This window comes from Lytechinus variegatus, chromosome 1 (genome assembly GCF_018143015.1).
Source record: "Lytechinus variegatus isolate NC3 chromosome 1, Lvar_3.0, whole genome shotgun sequence".
NCBI classification, from domain to species: Eukaryota; Metazoa; Echinodermata; class Echinoidea; order Temnopleuroida; family Toxopneustidae; genus Lytechinus; species Lytechinus variegatus.
Genome location: NC_054740.1, coordinates 4,773,165 through 4,799,299, shown reverse-complemented (window position 1 = coordinate 4,799,299; position 26,135 = coordinate 4,773,165). Strand labels below are relative to the sequence as shown.

Sequence of the window (26,135 nt, the reverse complement as noted above, 5' to 3'; positions counted from 1 at the left end):
TACTCAACACATATAAATGCAATCAGTTGTTGATTACACTACATACACTTGTTTCTCATTCTGCAAGCATTTCTTGTCAGTAGAGATTTCTATAATATAATGAGAACTGTTCATCTACAATTTTTCAAAATAGATAGCTATTTGCTTTTGAAAGATTTATATTGTTACTTTAGTCAAAGTATTGTAAAATACCAATCAGACTCCTCATTGTATACATGGAAGTTAATTAACAAGACAATAGGGTGGAATTAAGTCTCCTGGGGATGTTGCAAGAAATATTTGCTATTGATTGCAAATTTCAGTTGTAAATTAAAGAGTAATAGATCAATTTCAACTAAAAACAATTAATTAATTTTGCTGATAAATAATAATATTATCAATAACAGCAAGAAGGGTATATTTACCCAGGGTAGCCACTTTAGTTCCAAAAAATGTTCTCCCAGCGGGCCCTGCCATTACTAATACCCGGCTAAGCTAGGTTACCGATTCAGGTGCACACAGCTTTTTGAGGAATTATTTCCTGCCGGTACCCATTTACCTCACCTGGGTTGAGTGCAGCACAGTGTGGATAAATTTCTTGCTGAAGGAAAACAAGTCACGACCCTCTGTTTGTAAGGTGAGTCAGAACCACTAGACCACGACGCGCAAGAAGAAGACCAGCGATCAAATGCAAATTTACAATTTCAAAACTGATGATTGATTTTGGGACCTGCAATGAACTTGTAATCAATCGCATGTTTCTTGCAACACTCCATTAGTCTTGTAAATGAGTCTGAGAGAATTCTTCATTGAGAGCTCTGTTTGGGCGAAGAATAAGCTGCGCTGAAGGAAAGTTAGCCGCTACCTGACTCATGGAGTCCATGCAGTCCTCGACAGCCGGAGTGCGGGTGTGCTGGGTACCCAGACATGCCACAGAATGTCGTTTGTTCTCCAAACGGGCTGACCGTCTGACCGGAGTGACCAGCAGGCAAGATGTTGGTGGGGAATCACCAGTGGTCTGATGAATCCTGCCAAAAATAAACAGATTTTAAACACAAATTTAGAAATCGATCACAGCACCTTTAATTCTCTTCTATTTTTTTAAAAATTGGTTTGACTTATCTTGTAGCAAAATTCATCACTACGCCGTTGCGCAATTTTTTTACTGCGCCGCTTGCTGACTTTTTAATTTCAAGTCTTGCCCATTTTTTGAGACCAAATTTGAGACGCCCGGGTATGCGGTTCGGAAATTACACAACATTTTATAAGTGCATGTCAAGACCAAAAATTGCTCAAAAACGTGATTCCATGTACAAAGTCAATGCGAATTGTGTTTTTCAACCAAAAATCATTCAATGTAAACATGCTTATTTTTACTTTTATTGTTTTCAATGGATTTATTTCATGCTATTTATGATCGCAAAAGTGTCCCTGACAAAGTTCATCAGAAAAAACAATAAAAAAACAAAGGTTTGAAAAACAAAAAAATACAAAAGAATTTAAAAAACAATGAAATACATAAGAAATTAATTATATTTTTTCCAATATTTTGGAGGTATATGTTAGAAACGTAATTATTGACAATCCCATAAAAAATGAGCCTTTTACTAGTTATAAAAATTTAGTTAAAGGCGAAAACATACACACAAAAAAAAACAAATTCAAGGCAAATTTCATATGCTTATGTGCATAATTAATTAAAGAATATAAACAATTATTTTTTGAAAATATTACTATACAAAAAAAGTATACAGTCTTGTAGTTTACATCCACTGTAGGTAATGTGAGCTGATTTTTCTTATCTGCAGATCTTATGTTTCATTTTATGAAGCTAATCAACTGGAATTATTCCATGGGCCATCTTTTTTGTTCCTCCACAATTTCCAAATATTTTCTTTGTAGTGCTGCAAAGTATAATGAATAAATGGAAATGTGGTTCAGAATTTTTCCTCATGTACATGTAGATACAAATTTTGACTGAGCAATAGAGCTTTAAACTCATTGTTGTGATCTCATGAGGTGTAAAAATGCCAAATTCTTTTGGATGTGCAATTCTTAAGAACATCATCCATTTTGGGTTAAGTTTGAAGCTGTGTAGCAAAAAATCAAGCACATTGACCCACATTGATTTTTGCATATCTGGAATAATCAGGTGCTTAAGTATCTATCTGCAAAGTATGATGAAAATGACATGGATTTTCAAGGTTTGGGAGCAAGACTACAGAGTACAGAACCATTCACATTTTAGACTGTATTAAAAGACTTTTGCTTGTTTTCGGCGCACTTTTGGCTGTTTCAATCCAACTCACAATAATTTGGACACTGATAATTTGAAAATGAGCACATGGACCCCATGGTTTAAATGTCTTAACTTCTTCAGAACATATTCCTCTACAAATATAGAGAGTATGATGAAAATGACATGGATTTTGAATGTTTGGGAGCAGGACTAAGGAACCATTCGTATTTTAACACTTTGGACGGTATTAGACTTTTTCCCGTTTTAGGTGCATACTAGACTGTTTCAAGCCAACTCGCATAAGTTTAGACACTGATAATTTAAAAACGAGCACATGGACCCCATATTTTCAATATTATAATGCCTTTAGAAATATATTCCTCTACAAATCTAGAGAGTATGATGAAAATGACATGGATTTCGAATGTTAGGGAGCGAAATGTGGAACCATTTGCATTTTGGAGGGTAAAGACTTTGGCATGTTTTTGGCGCTTTTTAGGCGATTTTCAAGCCAATTTGCAACAGTTTGGACACTCGTAGTTAAAAATTGAGCACATGGACCCCATATTTTTAACTTCCCTACATCTTTGATATGCATTCCTCTACAATTAAGCAGAATTTGATGAAAATGACATGGATTTTGAAAAAAGTGCAGCTTACAAGATACTTTTTAATTTCTGAGTAGATTCACATCCTTGAAGATTTGTTTTTTCTGAGTTTTTTGCACCATTCTTGCCAAATGAGGGTGCTGCTGACTCCAAATAGATATACATGTAGTTTTACCAATTAAAAGACTTTCTCTTACTTTGGTATACACTTTGTTATATATCTTGAAAATTTGATGAGATTTGATGCGGTATCCACTGAGTAAAGATGATTTAAACTCATTTCGTGAATTTGTGAGGTCTAAGAGAGGCATGATTCTCTTAACCCTAAAGCCCCCCCCCCCCTCGACATTTTTCGCTCACTGACTTTCTACATTCAAGTCTCGTGCAACTTTTGAGACCAAATTTGAGACCCCCGGGTACGCAGTTCCAAAATTAGGCAACATTTTGTAAGTGCATGCAGACACAAAATTGCACAAAAACGTGAATTTGTGTACAAATCCAATGCAAATAATTTTTAGCCAAAATTCATAAATGTATAGTTTATTTTTCATTTTACAGAGTGAAATCAATTAATTCTATCTTATTTATGGTCCAAATAAAGTCCTCGACAATTTCCAATGAAAAAAACAATAAAAAACAAAAAGTCGAAAAAAAAAAGAAATTTAGAAAACAATAAAATATATAAGAAAATAAATGCGATTTTGTTTATTTATAAAGTGTCTGTGTACCAAAAATTAGCATTTTAGGTGCATTATTTAGTTAATTCAACCAAAATTTAGATTTTACGCATAAATTAGCATAATTAATTAGCAATGAGATATTTCGCAAGTTTTTTCGGCAAGTTTCGTCGCGATCGCGTAATCGACGGCAGAGATCATAAGGGGGGGGGGGGGCTGAATCAGCCCTCCCAGTCTTCTTAGGCATTGAAATAGCCCAGTCTATTTAGGGTTAATTGTGCAAGATTGCATATCATTCCAATACGCCAACTTTGAAGACCCGTAGAAAAAAATAAGCACATGAACCTATATTATTTTTTTCATTTTCATAATGCATACTGGTACATGTAGATTGTAGATACCAAAGTAACTCACTGCAAAATTTGGTGAAATTGACATGGACTTCATTTTAACTGTGGAACGTCCGTAAGATAGAGTTAAAGGAAACAAAAACCCAAGAAGAGAAGCAATCTTATTGGAAAGAGGAAAACAAGAGGAACAATTTTCCCTTTATTTTGAATATTTAACATCATCTCCTCCTGACCTTGAAATATATGTGGTGTGAATTATTTTTTCCATTACATATATTATGCTCTTAATGAGGCAATATGCAATTTTAAAGATAATAGGGAAAATCTGAAAAATTGTGTACAAAACAAATGGAGAGTTGAGGATCCCCATTGAAAGTATAACAAGACTTTTTAAACGTCCATAACTTGCTTATTTCACAACTGATTTTTATGAAACAATAAGATTGCTTCTCATTTTGGGTTTTGGTTTCTTGAAGCCCCCCCCCCCTCCCCCAACCAGTCCATCTGAATGCCATTGAAGAGAGCAATTCAATGTCCATGAATTATCTGACCAATCAAAAACATACACATGTCACTCACTCTCATCATATAACACACTGACCATAGTATACAAATAGCGAATAGGCATGAGTGCGATGAGATTTCGCATGAGGTGAAAGAAAGATGCTCTATTCAACGAGGCGTTAGAATAGAGCATTTCTTTCACTGAATGCAAAATCTCGCACCATTGCACGAATAAGAATATTCGCTATTTGTGTTGTACAACGCCTCGAAATCTTGCGAAAATATGAAAAAACAAGAGTTTTTCCCTGCAGTAATCTATGAAAAGGGAGCAAAAATATTGAAAGCAAAAAGCAAAATCCCACAAGCGCACATGATCTTGGACAGAATTGCGCATTTAGCCAGCGGGCTGTACGCGCATTGTCACCTTATTCAATGAAATCGGATTGTGACGTCACCTCCTAAAGCCGTGCAATGGTACATTTTGGATGGTACGTCTTGTGTGCAACGGTACGAATGTGTGACATTGAGCTTCCCATTTGATCGCGTACAACAAGCTAAGTAGGCGTTGTACAATATTACTATGCTGTTTTGTGAACATTACTAACAGTACAAACTAGTCTTCAGTTAAGTGACTTCAATCTACATAATACTAATATGGAAAGCCAGCAACGTCAACATTTACATTACACGCTTCTTCAAAATATTTTCTAGTTATGAGGTATATTCATGCATTAACTGTTTTCTTGAGACAATTCAGTATGCTTCTATTTGTTTTCAAAGGACATTGTGCAAATTTCCTAAATAATAAAATATGACACTGATGGATTTCCATAGAGTTACTATTGATTGGAGCAATCATAAGTCTTTGTAAGACGGGGCCTAGAAGTTGAGATATTCAAGAACTGAAAGGGCATTGTTATCCAAGAATAATGTATTCTGGATCACCAAATACAATAGCATTTGGGAGCATTGTGGCCTAGAGGATTAGTCAGCTGACTTTGAAACAGAGGGTCGTAGGGTTTGAAACCCAGCCATGGCATGATTTCCTTCAGCAAAAGAAAATGTATCTACATTGTCCTGCACTCAAACCCAGATAAAGTAATATCAAATATTATGGGTACCTTGCAAAATAAGGTGTAGATTCCTTGAGGCTATACTTGATACTCAAATGGGAGTCTCCAGGTCTCTCACCACCTTCTCCATTGTAAGACTGGTTCAAATCCTCATCTTCAAACCCCAGATGTGCTACTGGTGTCTGGATCTCAAGACATGGTGAGTGTCTGAGAGGGGAGTTTGCACCTGTCTCTTCAGATCCTTCCTCAAGGCTCATCTTCAGCTTGAGTCTGTAGGTCGCCAGGGTGTCCAGGATATCTTTTGAAGGCTGATGTGATGTGGTAAGGATGAAAGAAAGAGGAAAAAATAAGATAGACAAAGAACAAAGAAAAAAAAATAAGAGAGAAATAGAAAGAAATAACAATTGGATATAGTATTTTCTTCCATCACTTTGACAAACAGTAATCATTTACTTAACATGGAGACAGAGACAGATCTTGAATAAGTATGGGGACATGAAAATCATTATGCTTAAAGTAATATTAGACTCAAATACAGGATTTCCTTAATTATACAACTCCCAGGAATGTTCTATAATCTGATTGGTCCAAATCGGATCACATGATATTTAGCGAATTGCGCTATTGCATCCAATACGCACTGCACTATCCTGCACTCTGACGTCATACCAAAAGTGCTATCCTGCACTCTGACGTCAGAGTTCAGGATAGTGCAAGGTTTGGAATTATCTAGAATTTAGATTAAATATAGCATTTGGGGAAACTCAGTAACATGGGGAGAAGGGGTGAATAAAACAAACAATGCATGCATTCTTGTGCATAGAGGACCTATATAATAAACTCTGTGCTCGACTCGCCAAATGGATATATCCATTGACTCTTTTCGCACATCGTTCATTATTTGGCCCTTTATACACGCGCTTACGTGCATTATTCACTTACCTCAGGATTGAATTCTGCAGCTTCAAACAAGCACTCAGTGGCAGCTTGGTCTCCACTTCTTTTCTCAGCAATCTTCGCCCTGCACAACCAATAGCCGGCACACTGTTGAATAAGCGGAGCCTTGGTCACTACTGCATCAAGCCAAATGGACATAACTTCCAATGGACATCCCTAAAAAAGGATAAAAGCAAAGGTAAAAAAAAATATATAATCAAATCAAACACTGGCCATCAATAGCAGTAATCTATACACAAAATCTACTCAAAATTTGCTACTGGCCAATGAAATTTAATCATTTGAGTAGCCTAAGAACATGTCACACCACATTTTGTTGGAAATAGGTTCCTGAGAGGTATACGCTACAACAAACAATGTTCACAATGTAGAACTTTTTGAAAACTACCATGAGGCAAATAAGAGACATCTCCAAAACAGATGCGAATCAATTTGCTTGGAAGTCATGGATGGATGCATCTCCTGTAGTCGCAATGACGTTTCAGAAATGAAATAATCTCCGCAACTGAGGGAGACGTCACAGAGACTGAAAATGGTCTCAAAACAGTCTTCAAATCTTGAGATGACCTGAAGACTCCAAAACCTGGAGTTCACATCTCTTTGACTATCAAAATTTTGAGTTGGAAACTATTTTCAAGTAAGAGCAAGAATACCATTGATATATTTGCATAACAGGGCAATATTACTTTTGAAGTGAATACAAAAAAAACTTCAAACAGAATATCAAAATCTATATCCTCTCATTAAAATGGCTAGACAGCATCTATTCTTATCCCCACTGAGTCATATCACTTGTTTTTTAGTTGCATAAAAATAGATTCTAAGACCTGTTTTATACCTAAATTCATTTCACATAATGGTTGAAACTATATGAATCTAGATGTACACTCTATACGCAGGCTCTGCAGGAGGACCTCCCACTATTCGGATTATGAGACAAACTCAGCAACATTTTTCAGATATCACAATAATTCTAGCACCATGCCATGACTCATTTTATATAATGCCATAATGACTCAATAAGGTGTCATAAGTTTGTCCATACAACTATACTTTATAGTATGGTTGTTTTAATCTGTGCTATTTTCTTTTTATAGGTTGGTTTACATTTTTTTTTTAGATCAACTTTATGTCACACTTAACTCTCTGGAAGTCCCCCCCCCCCCCGAATTACATGCAATTAGTATGCCCTCTCACCTCCTCTAGCATTTCCAAACACTCTTTCATGGTATCATGTCCTGGAGCTCCGTCAGTCGTCTGTGTACTTTTCCATGGTGTGTCTCTCCTGTCCTTACCATGATGGGGTGTACAGGATCTTCTCCTCTGGTAGTTGCCTGAAGGGGTGTGTTGCATAGATGACTCATAGCCCAGGAAGTTATGAAACCTAGGTGTTTTGCCCTTTGCTATCAGCCACTGATCCAGCCTTTCTCTGTGAATTCAATGAACAATTAGCATCATCATGCGTTTAATGAACAGATGTGCAATAATTGAAGATGGAAGAGGATGCAATGAGGAATGCTGAGAGGAAGAGTAGAAGGTTTGAGTTGAGAATGTAGTTCTAAGCAGATGGGAAAATGAAAATGAAATAAGTGCCCGGGAGGGGGGGGGGGGGGGATCTTAGCCGCCGATCGCGTGGGCGGCGCAAAAATTTGCACACTGGTAGTGTGCGATGTAATCTATAAGGCTGTATGTTAAAATTTTCCAAAATAATGAGATTTTATTTTATATGAATTAATTATGCTAATTTATGCATAAATCATACTTTTTGCTCTAATTCACTAAATAAAGCTCCTAGAATGCTGATTTTTGATAAAAATATTCCTAGTAGAATTCTTAACAATCCCAATTGAAAAAAACTTCAGTTTGGAAGTCAATTTCTTATGTACTTTATTGTTTTATGAATTTCTTATGTATTTCTTTGTTTTTCAACCTTTTGTTTTTTTCTACCAGATTTATTGCACAACCTTTTTGAAGCATAGTCATGCTAAAATGATTTCAGCTGTTTAAAGCAAAAATAATCATATCTGTATGAATAAGATGAGAAAACTCAATTTGCGTTGACTTTGTACACGAATCACGTTTTGGAACAATTTTTGGTCTGAAATGCACTTACAAAATGTTGCGTAATTTCGGAACCACGTACCCGGGCGTCGCAAATTTGATCTCAAAAGATGCGCGAGACTTGAAAGTATAAACTCGGCGGAATGATCACAGAAAATGTTGAAGGGGGGGGGTGATTCCTGGTCAGATTACGGTTAAAGTTTTACTTATTTTTCACAAAACAGTGATATGCACAACTCAGTGACATGCAAATGAGTCGGTCAATGATGTCTGTCACTCACTACTAGTATTTCTTTTGTTTTTTATTGTTTGAATTATACAATATTTTATTTTTTACAGATTAGACAATAGAGACCAACTTGACTGAATCATATAGTTTTTAAAAGGTCAAGTCCACCTCAGAAAAATGTTGATTTGAATCAATAGAGAAAAATCAGACAAGCACAATGCTGAAAATTTCATCAAAATCAGATGTAAAATAAGTTATGACAATTCAAAGTTTTGCTTATTTTCAACAAAATAGTGAACGAGCCAGTTACAATGTGAACGAGCCAGTTACATCCAAATGAGAGAGTCGATGATGTCACTCACTCACTATTTTTGTTTTTTATTGTTTGAATTATACAATATTTCAATTTTTACGAATTTGACGATTAGGACCTCCTTGCCTGAAGCACAAAATGTTGAAATAATGGAATTCCATGTGTTCAGGGAGGAATGAAACTTCATTTCACATGACAATGATGAGAAAATAAAAAATATTTCATATTTCATATAATAAATTACAAAAGAAATAGTGAGTGAATGATGTCATCAACTCTCTCATTTGGATGTAACTGGCTCGTTCATAAAACTATTTTAATTTTTATTGAAATTAAGCGAAACTTTAAAATGCCATAACTTTCTTATTTTACATCCGATTTTGATGAAATTTTCAGTGTTATGCTTATTGAATTTTTCTCTTTTTATTCAAATCAAGTTTTTGTTGGGGTGGACTTGTCCTTTAAGCAATGCTACATGTAGTTCCACATGCACAGGGACGAATCAAGCATTGTTTCACTTGACAATTGGAGAATATTAGAATATATAATATTTCATGTATAGAATACAAAGAAATAGTGAGTGGTTGACGTCATCAGTTTCCTCATTTGCATACCAACCAAAATGTGCTTGAAATTGAGCAAAACTTTAAAATGTTACAACTTTCTTATTTTACATCCGATTTTAATGAAGTTTTCTGTGTATTGCTTGTTGGATTTTTCTCTTTTTATTCACATCAACCTTTTGTTGGGGTGGATTTGTCCTTTAAATGATAATACAGAGATAATACTGAAAAACCAACAAAAAATCTGCCCAATAATATATTTGACTGTGATTTGAACCTCATGTACAAAACATGCACATGTAGCATCATTTTTAACAGTATTTTTTTGTGATTTTGGCATTTGACCATACAGATCAAAAATCATATTTCTAGAGTAAGTATTTATGAAATACGGAAGTAAATGAATGGACTCACTTCATGTCCAGCTTGGTCTTAGTCTGTACAGGTGTGACAAGGGTTGCAACAGTGGCAAGTACATTCTCATCAACTGGTTCTCCTGATCCTAACAAGTTTGGTGATGTAAACCGAACAGATCTCTTGTGAAGATGTGATGGATCATGTGACCTGATGATATTTTTCTGAGGCAAGGCTGTTGTGGTTCTATCACTTTTGTTCGGATGAGATGGCCTGTATATAGATCAGTTGAATGAAAAGGTTCATTGAAAATACAAAAAATAATAAAAACTAAATAAAGTATCAAGTTGGGAGAGTGAACCTTATAGTCATTCATGTTTTTGCTGATTATCGTTGCTTAGATGCACAATAATCCAGGATAGGCCCCATAGAAAATTGACCAAGCCTTTTTTTTTTATAAATACAATATTTTTTTATGGTTTCTTGTCAATTCGAGGGTGCTGATTACGAAACTGGATGATGCCACTCGTGTAACCTTGAGCATTTTCCGCAAATTGGCAAAATCCAATATGGCCGCCAAAATATGCAAATTACCCATGAAACTCATAAAATTGTACACAAATTTGCTGTGAAATGCATGAAATTGTATGGCAGGAGTGAAATGCAATCTTATTTTGAAGAAATATTTATTTTCCTTCGATATTCAAAATGGCCGCCATAGGCCATTGTATACACTATCATGTACATGTACATGTACAATACGAATAGGGAAAACTAATTTTCACCAAAAAATGAGCACTAAACTGCAAAAATCGCGATGTATGAACGACTATTGAGAGCGGTGTTGGCTCAGTCGGTAATGCGTCTGCCCGTCGAACCAAAGACCATGGGTTCGAGTCCACCCCGGGCGGATGACTGAAGCCAGTGCGTTGTGTGTAAACGTCTCTCCCATGTTTCATAGATGCAGGCTATGTTACAATGGAAAACACTCCGTCCCTCGGATAGGACGTTAGATGGAGGCCCCGTGTAGAGGAGAGTCACCACCTATGCACGTTAAGAACCCATTGCACTATTCGTATAAGAGTAGGGGGAAACCCCGGTGTAGTGGTCCACCTGCATTCCCCCCAATCAGTTATATCGGGAGGAGAGACCTGCGGGTCACAGTGATTCAGTTCGCTTTTCGCCTCCCAGGCACAGGTGACGCCAAACAAATAATAATAATATTTATTATGTCAAATATGGGAACATTGCTGTATTTTTATATCTAAAATAGCCGCCACTGGCCCAAAGAGTGTTATGTACAATGGCAATGGCTGGGGCCAAAAAATGACAAGATTGAGCATTAATGCACATTATTAAGATAAACGAGTAGGATACTGACTAAAACATTATTGTAAATATGCCATTTATGAGATAAATGCTGTATTTTGAAATTCAAAATGGCCGCCATAGCCCCTATATTTATCATGTACATGTATGTAAATGCAAATTCATGGAGAACCTAATTTTTACGCCAGTAGGAAACATAAAATGCATTTAGATGTGATCTATGAGTAAAATATTGTCTGACAACATGTTTTATAGCAAGACATATAATATTTTTTGTCATACATGAGATAAATACTGTATTATGAAATTAAAAATGGCCCCTATAGGCCCTAACAGTATTATTTACAATTGGAATTGGGACATATAATTTTGAAAGAATTTGGATTTGCTTGACCATTACATCCATATCATCCTGTTGTATGAGTAAAACGTTTTTTGAAAACATTTTTTTTTAATCATCGCATTTCTTCTTCCATATAGGTGATAAATACTGTACATGATATTCAAAATAACCTTTACAAGCCCTAACTAAATTATGTAACATGCGAACAGGGAAACTAATATTCACAAGAGTGAGAATCATAAAATGCATATAACTGTGATGCACGAGTAAAGATATTGTCTTAAACATTATTTCTATCTAAATACATCACATATTGGCAGTGGACATAGTGGAGGTAATAAATGCTGTACTTTGAAATCCAAAATGGCTGCCATAGGTCCTAAAAGTATTGTGTACATTCTAACATGGAACGTATAATTTTGACAGAATTTGGCTTTTCTTGACTCGAAATATTTCATATAATTGTGAATTGTGATGTAAGGGTGAATTGTTGTCTAAAACCATGGTTTCTAATGAGATATATCATAATGTTGTATAATTAAGGTGATAAATGCTGCATTTTTAAATTGAAAATGGCCACCATTGGCACTTATCGTATAATATACAATTTGGATGGAGACAAATAATGTTCACAAAAAGGGCATATGGCAGCCATTTTGAATGTTGAAATACAGTATTTATCACCCAAATTACATAAGATATGATATATTTTGTTATAAATCATGTTTTCAGACAACATTCTACTCATACATCACCATTTGACCAAGCAAAGCCAAATTATGTTGAAATGATTTGTTCCCATTTATATTGTGCATAATAAAATAAGGGACTGTAGCGGCCATTTTGACTTTCCTAGTTCAGTACTTATCACCTAACTGGCGGAATAAATGATCTTAATAGAAATTATGCTTTCAGACAATATTTTACTCATAGATCACTATAATGTGCATTAATGGTGCTTACTCCTGTGAATATTGGTTTCCCACTTTGCATTGTACATAATACAGTTAATATCGATGGCGGCCATTTTGAGAGTCGAAATACACTATATAACACAAACTTGAAACCTGAATGATATATTTCGTTAGAAAATACATTTTTAGACAGTATCCAATTAATTTATCACATATGCATGCATTTTAGCGCTCACTCTTGTGATTTCCTTTCTCCCATTTCTCATTGGGCATAATACTTTTAGGGCCTTTGGCAGCCATTTTGAATATCAAAATACAACATTCACCACATATATCTCGTTAGTAATGATTTGCATGTATTACTTTGTTCATAAATCGCGATTTTTTTGCAGTTTAGTGCTCATTTTTGTGAAAATTAGTTTTCCCTATTCATATTGTACATAAAAAGGTATACAATGACCTATGGTGGCCATTTTGAATATCAGGAAAATAAATGTTTTGTTAAAAATTATTTTTTCAGAGAGTATTTCACTCCTGCCAAACAATTGCATGCATTTCACAGCCAATGTGCGGACAATTTTATGATTTTCATGGGTAATTTGCATATTTTGGCGGCCATATTGGATTTTGCCAATTTGTGGAAAATGCTCAGCTCAAGGTTACACGAGTGGCATCATTCAGATTCGTAATCAGCACCCTCGAATTGACAAGAAATCATCAAAAAATATTGTATATATAAAAAAACAAGGTTATGCCTCTTCTATCCTGGACTACAAGGGATTTTCTTTGTACATGTGTAAATGTTTTTGGTTAACACTTTCAATATGTCATTTGAAGGGTGGTCATTGGTCACTGAAACACGTACGTGTGTGTGTATTATTAATAGACTGGGCTATTTCGACTCCTAAGAAGACGGGGGGGGGGGGGGGAGGGCTGATTCAGGCCCCCTTATGATCTCGACCGTCGATCGCGCGATCATGACGAAAATTGGCACGCGCATTACCCATGGCATTATCTACAAAACTATAATATAAAATTCTGTGAAAAATCTCATTGCTCATTGATTATGCTAATTTATGCTTAAAATCACAAGTTTGCTCTAATTAATAAAATAATGCCCCAAAAAGCTAATTTTTGTTTCACATACTCTAGATAGGCATCTGATCAAATTTATTTTTCAAAAATTTCAACATCACATTTATTTTCTTATGTATTCTATTGTTTTCTAAATTTCTTGGTTTTTCGACTTTTTGTTTTTGATTGTTTTTTCAGTGGAAATTGTCGGGGACTTTATTTTGACCATAAACAAGATAAAATTAATTGATTCTAACCAGCAAAAGAAAAACAATGATACATTTTATGAATTTTGGCTAAAAACACTATTTGCATTGGATTTGTACACAAATTCACGTTTTAAGTAATTTTGGGTTTGCATGCACTTACGAAATTTTGCGTAATTTCGGAACCGCATATCCAGGGGGTCACAATTTTGGTCTCAAAAGTTGTGCGAGACTTGAAAGTAAAAAGTCAGCGAGCGACGCGGTCAAAAAATTTAGAGCGGCGGATTTATCGCAAAAAATGTTGAGGGGGCTGAATCAGCCCCTCCCCCTCCGTCTTCTTAGGGTTAACATTTAACAATGTGATCGTGTATATCAGGTTTACTTTACCTGGCAATGCTGTACAATTTGGTTGAACTTGTCTTGAAATAGGTAGGGATATTGATTTAACACACTGTTCAATATCATATCTACATTTTTTAACCCTATGATTTTCATACCACTACTCACATTTTCTTGTCTGCTGGTAGCTTTCTGTGATCATTTCTGCTCACATCCTTTTGTTGCAAAGTGTTCATCCTAGTTGAAGGTGCTAGACTTCGCCTTCCAGGCTGCTTGTTGATCTTAGAACCAGTGCATGTATGTCTGCTATTGAAAGCTGCATTATTACTGGTTGAAGGGCCTGGTGTATAAAACTTGGGTTGTTTCTTCCTTTCCTCACCTTTTTCAAAAATTTTCTCTGATTTAGACATCTGAATCATTTTCCTAAAAGCATAAAATTATTAACTTATTATAAAACTTGACAGAAAACAAAGATGAAAGGTGTGGGATGCAATCTTATCAATAAATGGCAGAATATATTAAACTAAATACATGTAAATACTGACTGGCCTTGAAGGGCATATAATATTTTGTCCAGAACAGAATCGTATATCGTTCTGAGTCATTGGACATTGGCATATGGGAAAGGGCAACATTTGTAAAAATCCTCTCAATGTCAGTCAATATTTTAATCATTAATACAGCATAATTTTGAATGTCGGCAGTTTTGATTCATTTTTTCCTGGCTGAGCAATTGTGACACATAAATAGTCTTGCCCTTGTGTTCTATGGGAATATCTGGATGACAGCTGTACAGAGGAGGGTCAATCCACGTCAAATCAACCAATTTTCAGACAATTTGTCACCCGACCCTCTTTGATTTTCTTTAAATTCGCACCAAATGTTGCCCCAAGTGTCTGACGGAAAAATCCGAAATATTTTGCCCCAAGGTCAAATGGTTGCTAAGATACGGCCTCCCATAGCAACCAATGCGCACACAGCAAAATTTTTTAAATAAAATTGCCTATTTTTGATTGACTACTGCAGCAAAGTTTGATTGATTACAGTCTTCATTTTAAGTAAATTGGAAGAACTTTTTGGTCTTAACATGCAGAGTATACTGTAGCGCGGACCTGTCAACTGGATTTCGGACACGAGGTCACCGAAAATGGCGTTAAGCATCCATGTCAATGATTTCAGAAGCATGTTTGGAGGCTCATAAATCCAAAACTAAATTAGCTTAGAACCAAATATTATGCACATTTATGGACTTTCAGATACTCAACAGAATTACAAAAAATTGACCCAAGAGTATGTGTCGTTTTCCTGTAGGGCGCCCTCAAAGTTGGATTTTTTTCAAAAGATGCCAAGTTCAAGGTCACGGATCACCTCCCGTCCCATCGAGGAGGGGGACCAATTTCTGTGTTTTGATAGACATTTACCCATATTTTCAAGTGTTACTTGAGAAATTTTGCTACCGGAATGTTTAGGGGCTGATTTGCGCATTCCAAAATGGTCGTAAACACCCTAAAATTGATGTTAATGACACATACATGCTTTTCAACACTTCAAATTGTGATAACTCAAAGATGAAGAGCCCAAAGACATTGATATCTTCTGTGATGATAGTCTGTAATTAGTATTAAAAGAATATATCTTCAGAAATAGTTTTTATTGTTGGTAATGACCTTGAAAACACACCTAAAATTCAATAAAAACAGTAAATTGGCTAATTTTCCAGAATCAAATGGCATTCAAATGGTGTTTACATTGACTTTCAAATGGGTGTCATTTCAATACAAAGGGTGAGCTTAAGCCAAAACTTGAAAGACATGTTCAACTTTTGGTCTACTTTGAGCAACATGAAATATTTGAACTCAAAACCATATCATTTGACCTTGAAATTATTCCAAATATAGCTATTTGTTGCTTCATAAGTATCATATTCAAATCGCGCGTGTACATTGTACTTTGCAACACATTTCAAAATGGATTTTCTCATAGAGAGAATACCTGATCAGGCTGATATTTGCAGTATAAGTAGTCTGTAATGGGTTCTTGGAGGATCTACAGATTAAGTACCTATTCTCTTATGACAATGACCTTGAAAATACAGCTGAAAATCATGAAAATCAATAAATCATACAATTTTCATTAATAATCAAGTGTTTTTATCCACTTTTAATTGTGTGTTATTCCATCTTAGATTGTGAGTTCATGCTGATAATTGCAAATCATGTTCCACTTTTGGTCTACTTTAAGCTACATAAAATATTTGAACTCAAAACCATATCATTTGACCTTGAAATTATTCCAAATATAGCTATTTGTTGCTTTATAAGTAGCATATTCAAATCGCGCGTGTACATTGTACTTTGCAACACATTTCAAAATGGATTTTCTCATAGAGAGAATACCTGATCAGGCTGATATTTGCAGTATTAGTAGTCGGTAATGAGTTCTTGGATAATCTACAGATTAAGTACCTATTCTCTCATGACAATGACCTTGAAAATACAGCTGATAATCATGAAAATCAATAAATCATACAATTTTCATTAGTAATCAAGTGTTTTTAACCCACTCATGTCTTGATAGAATAGTTACCTAAACTGTAGATTTTCCAAGTACTCATTACAGACTACTAATACTGCAAATATCAGCCTGATCATGTATTCTCTCTATGAGAAAATCCATTTTGAAATGTGTTGCAAAGTACAATGTACACGCGCGATTTGAATATGCTACTTATAAAGCAACAAATAGCTATATTTGGAATAATTTCAAGGTCAAATGATATGGTTTTGAGTTCAAATATTTTATGTTGCTTAAAGTAGACCAAAAGTGGAACATGTCTTCCAAGTTTTGGCTTAAGCTCACCCTTTGTATTGAAATGACACCCATTTGAAAGTCAATGTAAACACCATTTGAATGCCATATGATTCTGGAAAATTAGCAAATTTACTGTTTTTATTGAATTTCAGGTGTGTTTTCAAGGTCATTACCAACAATAAAAACTATTTCTGAAGATATATCCTTTTAATACTAATTACAGACTATCATCACAGAAGATATCAATGTCTTTGGGCTCTTCATCTTTGAGTTATCACAATTTGAAAAGTGTTGAAAAGCATGTACATGTATGTGTCATTAACATCAATTTTAGGGTACTTACATGTACGACCATTTTGGAATGCGCAAATCAGCCCCTAAACATTCTGGTACCAAAATTTCTCAAGTAACACTTGAAAATATGGGTAGATGTCTATCAAAACACAGAAATTGGTCCCCCTCCTCGATGGGACGGGAGGTGATCCGTGACCTTGAACTTGGCATCTTTTGAAAAAAATCCAACTTTGAGGGCGCCCTACAGGAAAACGACACATACTCTTGGGTCAATTTTTTGTAATTCTGTTGAGTATCTGAAAGTCCATAAATGTGCATAATATTTGGTTCTAAGCTAATTTAGTTTTGGATTTATGAGCCTCCAAACATGCTTCTGAAATCATTGACACGGATGCTTAACGCCATTTTCGGTGACCTCGTGTGCGAAATCCGGTTGACAGGTCCGCGCTACAGTATACTCTGCATGTTAAGACCAAAAAGTTCTTCCAATTTACTTAAAATGAAGACTGTAATCAATCAAACTTTGCTGCAGTAGTCAATCAAAAATAGGCTATTTTATTTAAAATAATTTTGTTGTGTGCACATTGGTTGCTATGGGAGGCCATATCTTAGCAACCGTTTGACCTTGGGGCAAAATATTTCAGATTTTTCCGTCAGACACTTGGGGCAACATTTTGTGCGAGTTTAAAGAAAATCGAAGAGGGTCGGGTGACAAGCATTGGTTGATTTGACATGGATTGACTCAGGAATAAGAGGAAAAAATTGTCAATTTCGCAGGAAGGATGAATAATACTTGTTTAATACTTTTTCATTGTTTGTATTTATTACATGTATGTATTTGTTACTTGTATGCAGGGCCCCCAAGAAAACCAGTGCTTAGTCCAATGATGGGGTTACCCTGGGTAAACAAAATGAAATAAATAAATAAATGAATGAATAAATACATAAATAAATAAATAAAAGAAATAAATAGATAAAATAAATAAATAAAATAGTCACTAGCCACAGGCCTACAGGTGAGACATTTTGACAAGAGTAGTACATTTAACAGATGAAATATGCATTTAGACCTTGATTCAACTACCTATAGATTTTGCTCATTAAACTGATACTTGATACTATAAGCTTCATTGAAAATGAAATACATGTAGGTCAGATTAATAATCTTTCAATGACCTATATAACCTGGACTACATGTAAGTAACCAAGAATTATACTCAAATATTTAGGGAATACTGGATGGCCTTGAGTGGGATGCGTAAAATTATTGTTCTTCAGCGAGTAACAATACTTGCTGAATTTTAATTCAATAAATTGCCAACTAATACGCAGTACAATTCCATTGTGATGTAACAATAGCTTCATGCGCACAATCATTTATTACCAAATGATAATCTTGTGGGCGGGGCAAATATCTATTTCATCCAATATGGAAAATATTGGACGGTTTTCATAGGCTTGCACGTTTAAAGTCAGTTTCAATATTTTGTCTCTTTGAAGCAACCTTGCAAGATGCAAAAAAACATCTGCGGCTCTACATGTCCATCTAAATAATAATTGCTGATATCTGATATCCGTATCTGATCTCAGTATCATAGAATTTCAAAATTAGCTTGAAATCTTCACTGTTGGTTTCAAACAATATTCATTGACCTCAAATAATCTTCAACCATGATCATGCGACCTGAAATTTATACCAAATGATTAGTGACCCTTGTTTGTTCGAGTTTGAGATGGGTTAAACTTGATCTACAATGCATGACTGGTCCCATGTAAAGATTTTGCTTTTGGGGATTTGGTACAATTTCTGGCACTATTAAATAACAAGGCAAAAGCGAATTTTGTTTCTCGCCCACTTATGAAAATAACCAGAAATATCGTGATTTACGAGGGGCACACAACAGAATTGTATCGACAATTCATTGTGAAATGACTGGGATGGAATAACACTTATCATAAGAGCCTTGCACGTAAACTTTAATGTTGACCTGAAAATGACCTTTGACCTTACCATGTGACCTCTGACTGCAGCATAATATGCAGGTCCCCCAAGTCCATCTACCATCCAAGTTTGGTTGAAAAGCAACTTATACGGTTGTGGAGTTATGTGTCATTAGGTTTGTGACGGGCCGACGACATTTGGATCCCTAAGTCTCCCCTTCACCTGGGCGAGACAAAAGCATTGCAAACACTAACAGGATACAACAGGGAAAAGACTGACAAGTTCTTTGCTTTTCGTAAAAATGGCCTTAAAAAGGACATACTGAAGCTTTTTGGCATAGTTCATTGGAATAAAATTACATGAATGACTAGAACACTAGAGCGAAACAACATTAACAGAGACAACGGACGCTAAACGATGAGCTTAATTGACAGCCAAAGTACATTGTAAGCTTAGTACCAGCAGTAAATTGATGCAAAGCAACTACATGTAGAATAATGCAAGGGTTCTTACAAACTCCTTCTGGCGGCACAGAATCGGGTCTGTTTGTTGGATATATGCTGCCTCGAGCAAGAGCACGTGAGTGAAACTCCTATTTTACAATTTTATGGTACCATACACTTATTCTTTTCATTTGATCTGTGTATGGTCTGATCAAGGAGGTTTAAATGAGATGGAGTCATAGCAAACAAAATCCTTTGAACAAGCTTCGAAGCCGCCAGCAGAAAGTATGTCAGGCATGCACTTTGCTCAACATCTCTTGCAATTGTGTAGACAAATGATTCCCGCATGACTCTGCAGCTATAGGTCATGTATAAAAGGAAATATGCTATTGTGATGATAATTACTTTTTCGCCGCATCTGGTCTGGTTATATGGTAGGAAGTAATTCCTTAAGAAGCTGTGTGCGCTATGAACGCCTAGCTTAGCCGGGTAATATAGGAGCGCCTTGAGCACCTAACAAGGTGGATACGTGCGCAATATAAATATCCTATATTATTATTATTATTATTATATGTGTAGTACATAATTCGGAGGCATGCGAAAATAAACTATGCAATATGTCCTGAAATATGACTCATATTCCTTCGACTGGGCATGTGTGGGTACTCATCTGGCATTATATAATAATGAATAGCAATATTCAATCGACCACATTTGAAATTTTCATTTGCCACAAACAATCGGAAAAGTGTTAAAATCTGGTTTCAGTAAAGGTCAAATTCTTACTTTTCCCACTAATTAAAGGTAAATTGATATAATCTGGGCAAATATCTCAGCGTGATAGTGCTTGGTTATTGATGTATTGTCATGCGTACAAATTTCTGTTTGTTTCTAAAAGATGGAAAATTTATCTAAATGGATATTCGTAAAATTTCACTCTTCGGATTTCTTCACTGAAACTGGCGGCTTCGAAGGCGGACGTCAAATAGGTCTTAACTGCTGTTCTTTCTTTTGTGCTTCTTTAGAAATGAACAGCTGTGTGAATAAATTTGTTGCCTGTTGGAACTCCAGTCATAGCTAAACTTCTTGGTCTGATATTATATGCTGACATGCTGTTTGTTCTCTCAAACAGGCACATGAAGTGTACTTTCTTTATGTTTGTCTTGAATTAAATTACCTCTTTGACTGATGATTTGGAGTTGTGTGCTCGGATAATAACGGTCTCTTGTCTCTCTCCTCTTGTACTTTACTTCGGATCGGTAATCCCTTCTTTGCTCGCCATGCTTGCAACCTCTTCTCCATAATATCTAAAGAAATAAGAAAAAATATTGATTTATTGAATTTTCATGATTTTCAGCTGTATTTTCAAGGTCATTTTCATAAAGACAATCTGTCAATCATATCAATAATCACATATTCTTACAATGCTCCTTAAAGGTCCTCTGACATGAAAATACAGAATATTTTCTGTTAATGTGTATAAGCCTCTACTTTACTAAATCATTATTTCTTGAGTTTAGATGAGCATCATATAATTTCAATATTTTTTATTTCATTTTTCTTGCATTCATCTGCATGCATCTACAACTACAAGCTCTGCCCATCATTTTTCCAACAATTAAAAATAAATCTTCTCTTCAAGATTTCTAGCCCTAATAATATGTAAATGGGCTAAAACTTCATTTCACCCCTTACAGTTACATGTCATGCATGTCCAAGCTCGGACCCTAACGTTTTGAAATCAGCAGCGAATTATTTTCATGTGTGAGGAACTCAGTGTTGGCTCTATATCTCCAATTCTGAGGCTAACCGGAGGATGGATATGGAGTCATTGGAGTGAAATTAATGAAATAAAGCTTTTAATATTCTTTTTTATGCCCATTTTTCACAATAAATATGCATTTTGTCCAACCTTTGCCACTAGGAGTATCAGAGCGAATTTTGGACTTTGATGTTCGGGTAGGTGGAGTGAAGTGTAGTGTAGCGGTAGTGGAGTGGAGCATCCAGGAACATCACTTGAGGTACATGTACATGTACCACATGACAAAGTAGACAGCAGGCAGCCGTCCGTTTCGAGGCATTTTTTTTTTATTTTTCCTCAAACACAGATGGCTTGCTATCATGCAGCCACCACTAGGGGGTTAACAATGCAAAATCCCCCCGACTGGGCTCATCGATTTTTGTCTTTATTTCATAAAACATAAAAAGAAATGTACCATTTTAAAGATTATTATTCCGATTTGGCCTAAAATGCACCAAAACTGGAAAAAATCAACTTAAGAGGGGAAAAACAGTGACTTACTTCGGCTGTCATGCAACTTCACTTTAATGTTTTATCCGAACTTAATACAAACATATGACCATTGAGTCCCTACAGATCAAGCTAGAACTTCGGTCTCTGTATTTGGTGATTGGGGCAAACAGAGTTCAGCGGAACAACCAACATCAGAGACTGAAGCTTTTGGTCTATAGTCCAGGATAGAAGAAGCATAACCTTGTTTCTTTATATTTTGGTATGGTTTCTTGTCAATTCGAGGGTGCTGATTACGAATCTGAATGATGCCACTCGTGTAACCTTGAGCATTTTCCGAAAATTGGCAAAATCCAATATGGCCGCCAAAATATGGAAATTACCCATGAAAATCCTAAAATTGTCCGCACATTGGCTATGAAATGCATGAAATCCGGATCCTGAGGCAGGAGTGAAATACTCTCTGAAAAAAAATCATTTTTGACAAAATATTTATTTTCCTGATATTCAAAATGGCCACCATAGGCCCTTGTAAACTCAACTGTACAATATGAATAGGGAAAAACGAATTTTCACAAAAATATGCACTAAACCGCAAAAAAATCGCGATGTATGAACGAAGTATATGCAGATCATCATTACTAGCGAGATATATCATTTATCATGTCATTTATGGGAACATTTCTGTATTTTGATATCTAAAATGGCCGCCACTGGCCCAAACAGTAATGTGTACAATGGCAATGGGGGCCAAAAAAAGTATTAAAGAGTGATCAATAAAATGCATACTATTAAGATTAAACAAGTGGAATACTGACTAAAACATAATTGTTAACAAAATATATTATTGATTTGCCATGTATGTGATGAATGCTGTATTTTGATATTCAAAATGGCTGCCAAAGAAGCAAAGAAATCACAAGAGCACTAAAATGCATATAATTTTTTATCTTGTGATAAATTAATGGGATACTGTCTAAAAACATATTTTCTAACGAAATATATCATTCAGGTTTCAAGTTTGTATTAAAAACTGTATTTTGACTTTCAAAATGGCCGCTATACATTAACAGTATTATGCACAATGCAAAGTGGGAAACCAATATTCACAGAAGTGAGCACCATAAATGCACGTAATAGTGATCTATGAGTAAAATATTGTCTGAAAGCATAATTTCTACTAAGATATATCATTTGTTCTGCCAGTTAGGTGATAAAAACTGTCTTTGGAAAGTCAAAATGGCCGCACAAGCCCTTACGGTATTATGCACAATGTGAATGCTTAAAAACAAATTATTTCAACAGAATTTGGCTTATCTTGGCCAAATGGTGATGTATGAGTGAAATTTTTTGTCTGAAAACATGATCATATCTTATGTAATTTAGGTGATAAATACTGTATTTCAACATTCAAAATGGCTGCCATGCCCTTTTTGTGAACATTATTGTCTCCACTCAAATTGTACATATAATACGATAAGGGCCTATGGTGGCCATTTTCAATTTAAAAATGCAGCGTTTATCACCTTAAATACACAACATTATGATATATCTCGTTAGAAACCATAATTTTAGACAATATTTCACTCTTACAGTATAATTCACAATTACATGTATATGCAATATTTACAGTCAAGGAAAGCCAAATTCTGTAAAAAAATATATGTCCCATGTTACAATGTACACAATACTTTTAGGACCTACGGCAGCCATTTTGGATTTCAAAGTACAGCATTTATTACCTCCAATATGTGATGAATTTAGTTAGAAATTATGTTTAAAGGAGAATGAAACCATTGGAACAAAATTGCTTGTGTGAAAACAGAAAAATCAAAGAAACAGATCAACAAAAGTTTGAGATAAATCGGACAAATAATGAGAAAGTTATGAGCATTTGAATATTGAGATCACTAATGCTACATGGACATGTATGGAGATAGCAAATTGGCAATGCGACAAAGATGTGTGATGTCACTCATGAACAACTCTCCCCATTACTTTAGTATATATTTCACTTGAATTGCCTCTTTTATCACATCTATCCATAGATCATGTGTTCTTTCTACATGAGGGCATGTAATACATATTTTTTATGAATACATCATGGATAAAGAGTTTGTTTTGTATCATCATAAGAAAAAGCAAAAAGAGACATTTTGAGGGTATTTTATAGTCCACCAAAGGGAAAGTTGTTCATCAGTGACATCAAACATCCTTGTCGCATTGCCAATGGGAGGATCTCCATAGCATTAGTGATTGCAATATTCAAATGCTCATAACTTTCTCATTATTTGTCCGATTTTTCTCAAACTTTCTTTATTCTTATTCTTTGATTTTTCTGTTTCTACACAAGCCTATTTGTTCCAAAGGTTTCATTCCCCTTTAAGACAATATTATTACTCGTATATCACAGCTATATGCATTATATGATTCTCACTCTTGTAAAAAATTAGTTTCACCAATCACACTGTACATGATAAATATAGGACCTATGGCGGCCATTTTGAATGTCAAAATACAGCATTTATCAGATAAATGGCATATTAACAATGATGTTTTTAGTCAGTATTCCACTTGTTTATCTTAATAATAATATGATTTTTAGTGCTCACTCTTGTCACTTTTCCATTGCCATTGTACATACTCTTTGGGCTATTGGTGGCTACTTTAGATATCAAAATACTTTAATAATAATCCAATATCACTTAGCTTATAGTTGTGAATTATATCTTTTGAATTGCTTTCTTGGAGGGGTGAATATCAGACAATAAAATCATCAAATAAGGCTCCATCTAAAAAAAAGGAAAAAAATAAAATAGGATGTCGTGCACTTGAGTGTGGTGCTTGCAGCCAGTTTGAGCTCATGTTCTCTGCCAGAGCTCTGGGTGAGAATTCTATCAGTAATGGCCTTTATAGTGATGGCAATTTTCCGTTTCAGATAGAGTTTAGATTTCATGTTAATTTTGAAAAATATCAAAAAACTTTATTTCTTCATTTTGATGAATATTCAAGTTATTAATGAATACATTTTCACCGAATTTAGACTCTCCCAGAATGAAAGGCATTTGCTGTGGAGATCTGCATTTTCAAATAACTTGTGAAAAACTACAATACATGTACATAGCCTGTGATTAAGTGCTGGAATTTGAATAGACTGAGTTAGATATTGATTTCATTTCTTCATTTCTTTAACATGATTTATATGCAATCCAAGTGCACCTCAGTCACAACACACACAAACACTCACCCACACCCATGATTCTAACCATTAAAAAAAAATTAAGAATTATTTTTTTTTCTAAATTTGATCTGATTTCTCTCTTTCTCCATCTCTCTTGCTTTTTAAAATATTTTTATTTTATTCATTTATTCAGATTTTTTTTTTTTGGGGGGGGGTCATTGCTCGTGGTTCATTAAAGATGAAAAATAAATAAGCCCATGCATGTTTTTTCATCTGATTTCTTAAATGTTTGAATAAGCCTATTACTTACATGTAGCATGCTATTCATGTAGTAATTAAAAAATTGCAGGAGCTGCGCTTGCTATAAAAATTTGCAGTGTGGTTCACCGTTACATTCTTTTATTTTTTAATTGCCCCTGGTTCCTTTAAAAAGCCCGTGAGCCGGGGGCAATTTCTTTTGAAAAATTGCCCCTGGTCTGCAGCTGCATATTTCAAGGCTTGTAAGTTTGTATGTGTTCGTAATGAGTTTATGAACAATTAACATATCAATTTACCAATTGATAATTACTAATTAAATATCTAATACATTGATCAATTAAGACAAATATTGATAACCTTTCTCGTCATCTGATTTTAATCAGTTTTATAGAGTAAAATGAATAATTTGTATAATTTTTGTTAAAAAAAAAAATTGGGTCACGGTCGGTCACACAAAAACATTTTTAATGGTCGCAATGTATAAAGACAATGGCAATGATAAAATCAGATTTTTGATGTTAAAATTTTAATAGAAATAACTCTTAAATATTTGGCCTAGACTAGAGTAATGGTTAATGGCAAGTTTCCCCAAGTCTGCACAGTCCCCCTTGTCTGCGCACACGCGTATCTGCAGGATTTTAGTAAAAGAAGATATGCAGCGAACACAAACTTTACACATGCAACATAAATCTGACTCAAAATGGTGGAAAAATTATTAATTTGGGGCATTTTATGTGACAGCCTCAAAATGCAGCCTTTCTCATTAAAATACCCGAATCGTGTGGAAAGTGAATGGGTGTGCAGACATGGGGTACCATTTTTTTTTCAATCTGAAAATGACTG

The 26,135-nt window shown here is 35.0% G+C and overlaps 1 protein-coding gene across 1 annotated transcript in view; it reads right to left on the bottom strand.

The window, feature by feature from the left end:
• Positions 1-569: 569 nt before the first annotated feature.
• LOC121410993 (cytoskeleton-associated protein 2-like) overlaps positions 570-26,135 on the bottom strand; it is a 44,571-nt gene continuing 19,005 nt past the window's right edge. The window contains exons 2-8 of the mRNA XM_041603480.1: positions 20,780-20,909; positions 14,281-14,535; positions 9,968-10,180; positions 7,585-7,816; positions 6,373-6,543; positions 5,479-5,738; positions 570-1,007 (exon numbers count right to left, since the gene is read on the bottom strand). Of these exons, the coding sequence (XP_041459414.1) occupies positions 755-1,007; positions 5,479-5,738; positions 6,373-6,543; positions 7,585-7,816; positions 9,968-10,180; positions 14,281-14,535; positions 20,780-20,909 (1,514 nt within the window). The 3' untranslated portion in view covers positions 570-754. The remainder of the gene's footprint in view (positions 1,008-5,478; positions 5,739-6,372; positions 6,544-7,584; positions 7,817-9,967; positions 10,181-14,280; positions 14,536-20,779; positions 20,910-26,135) is intronic.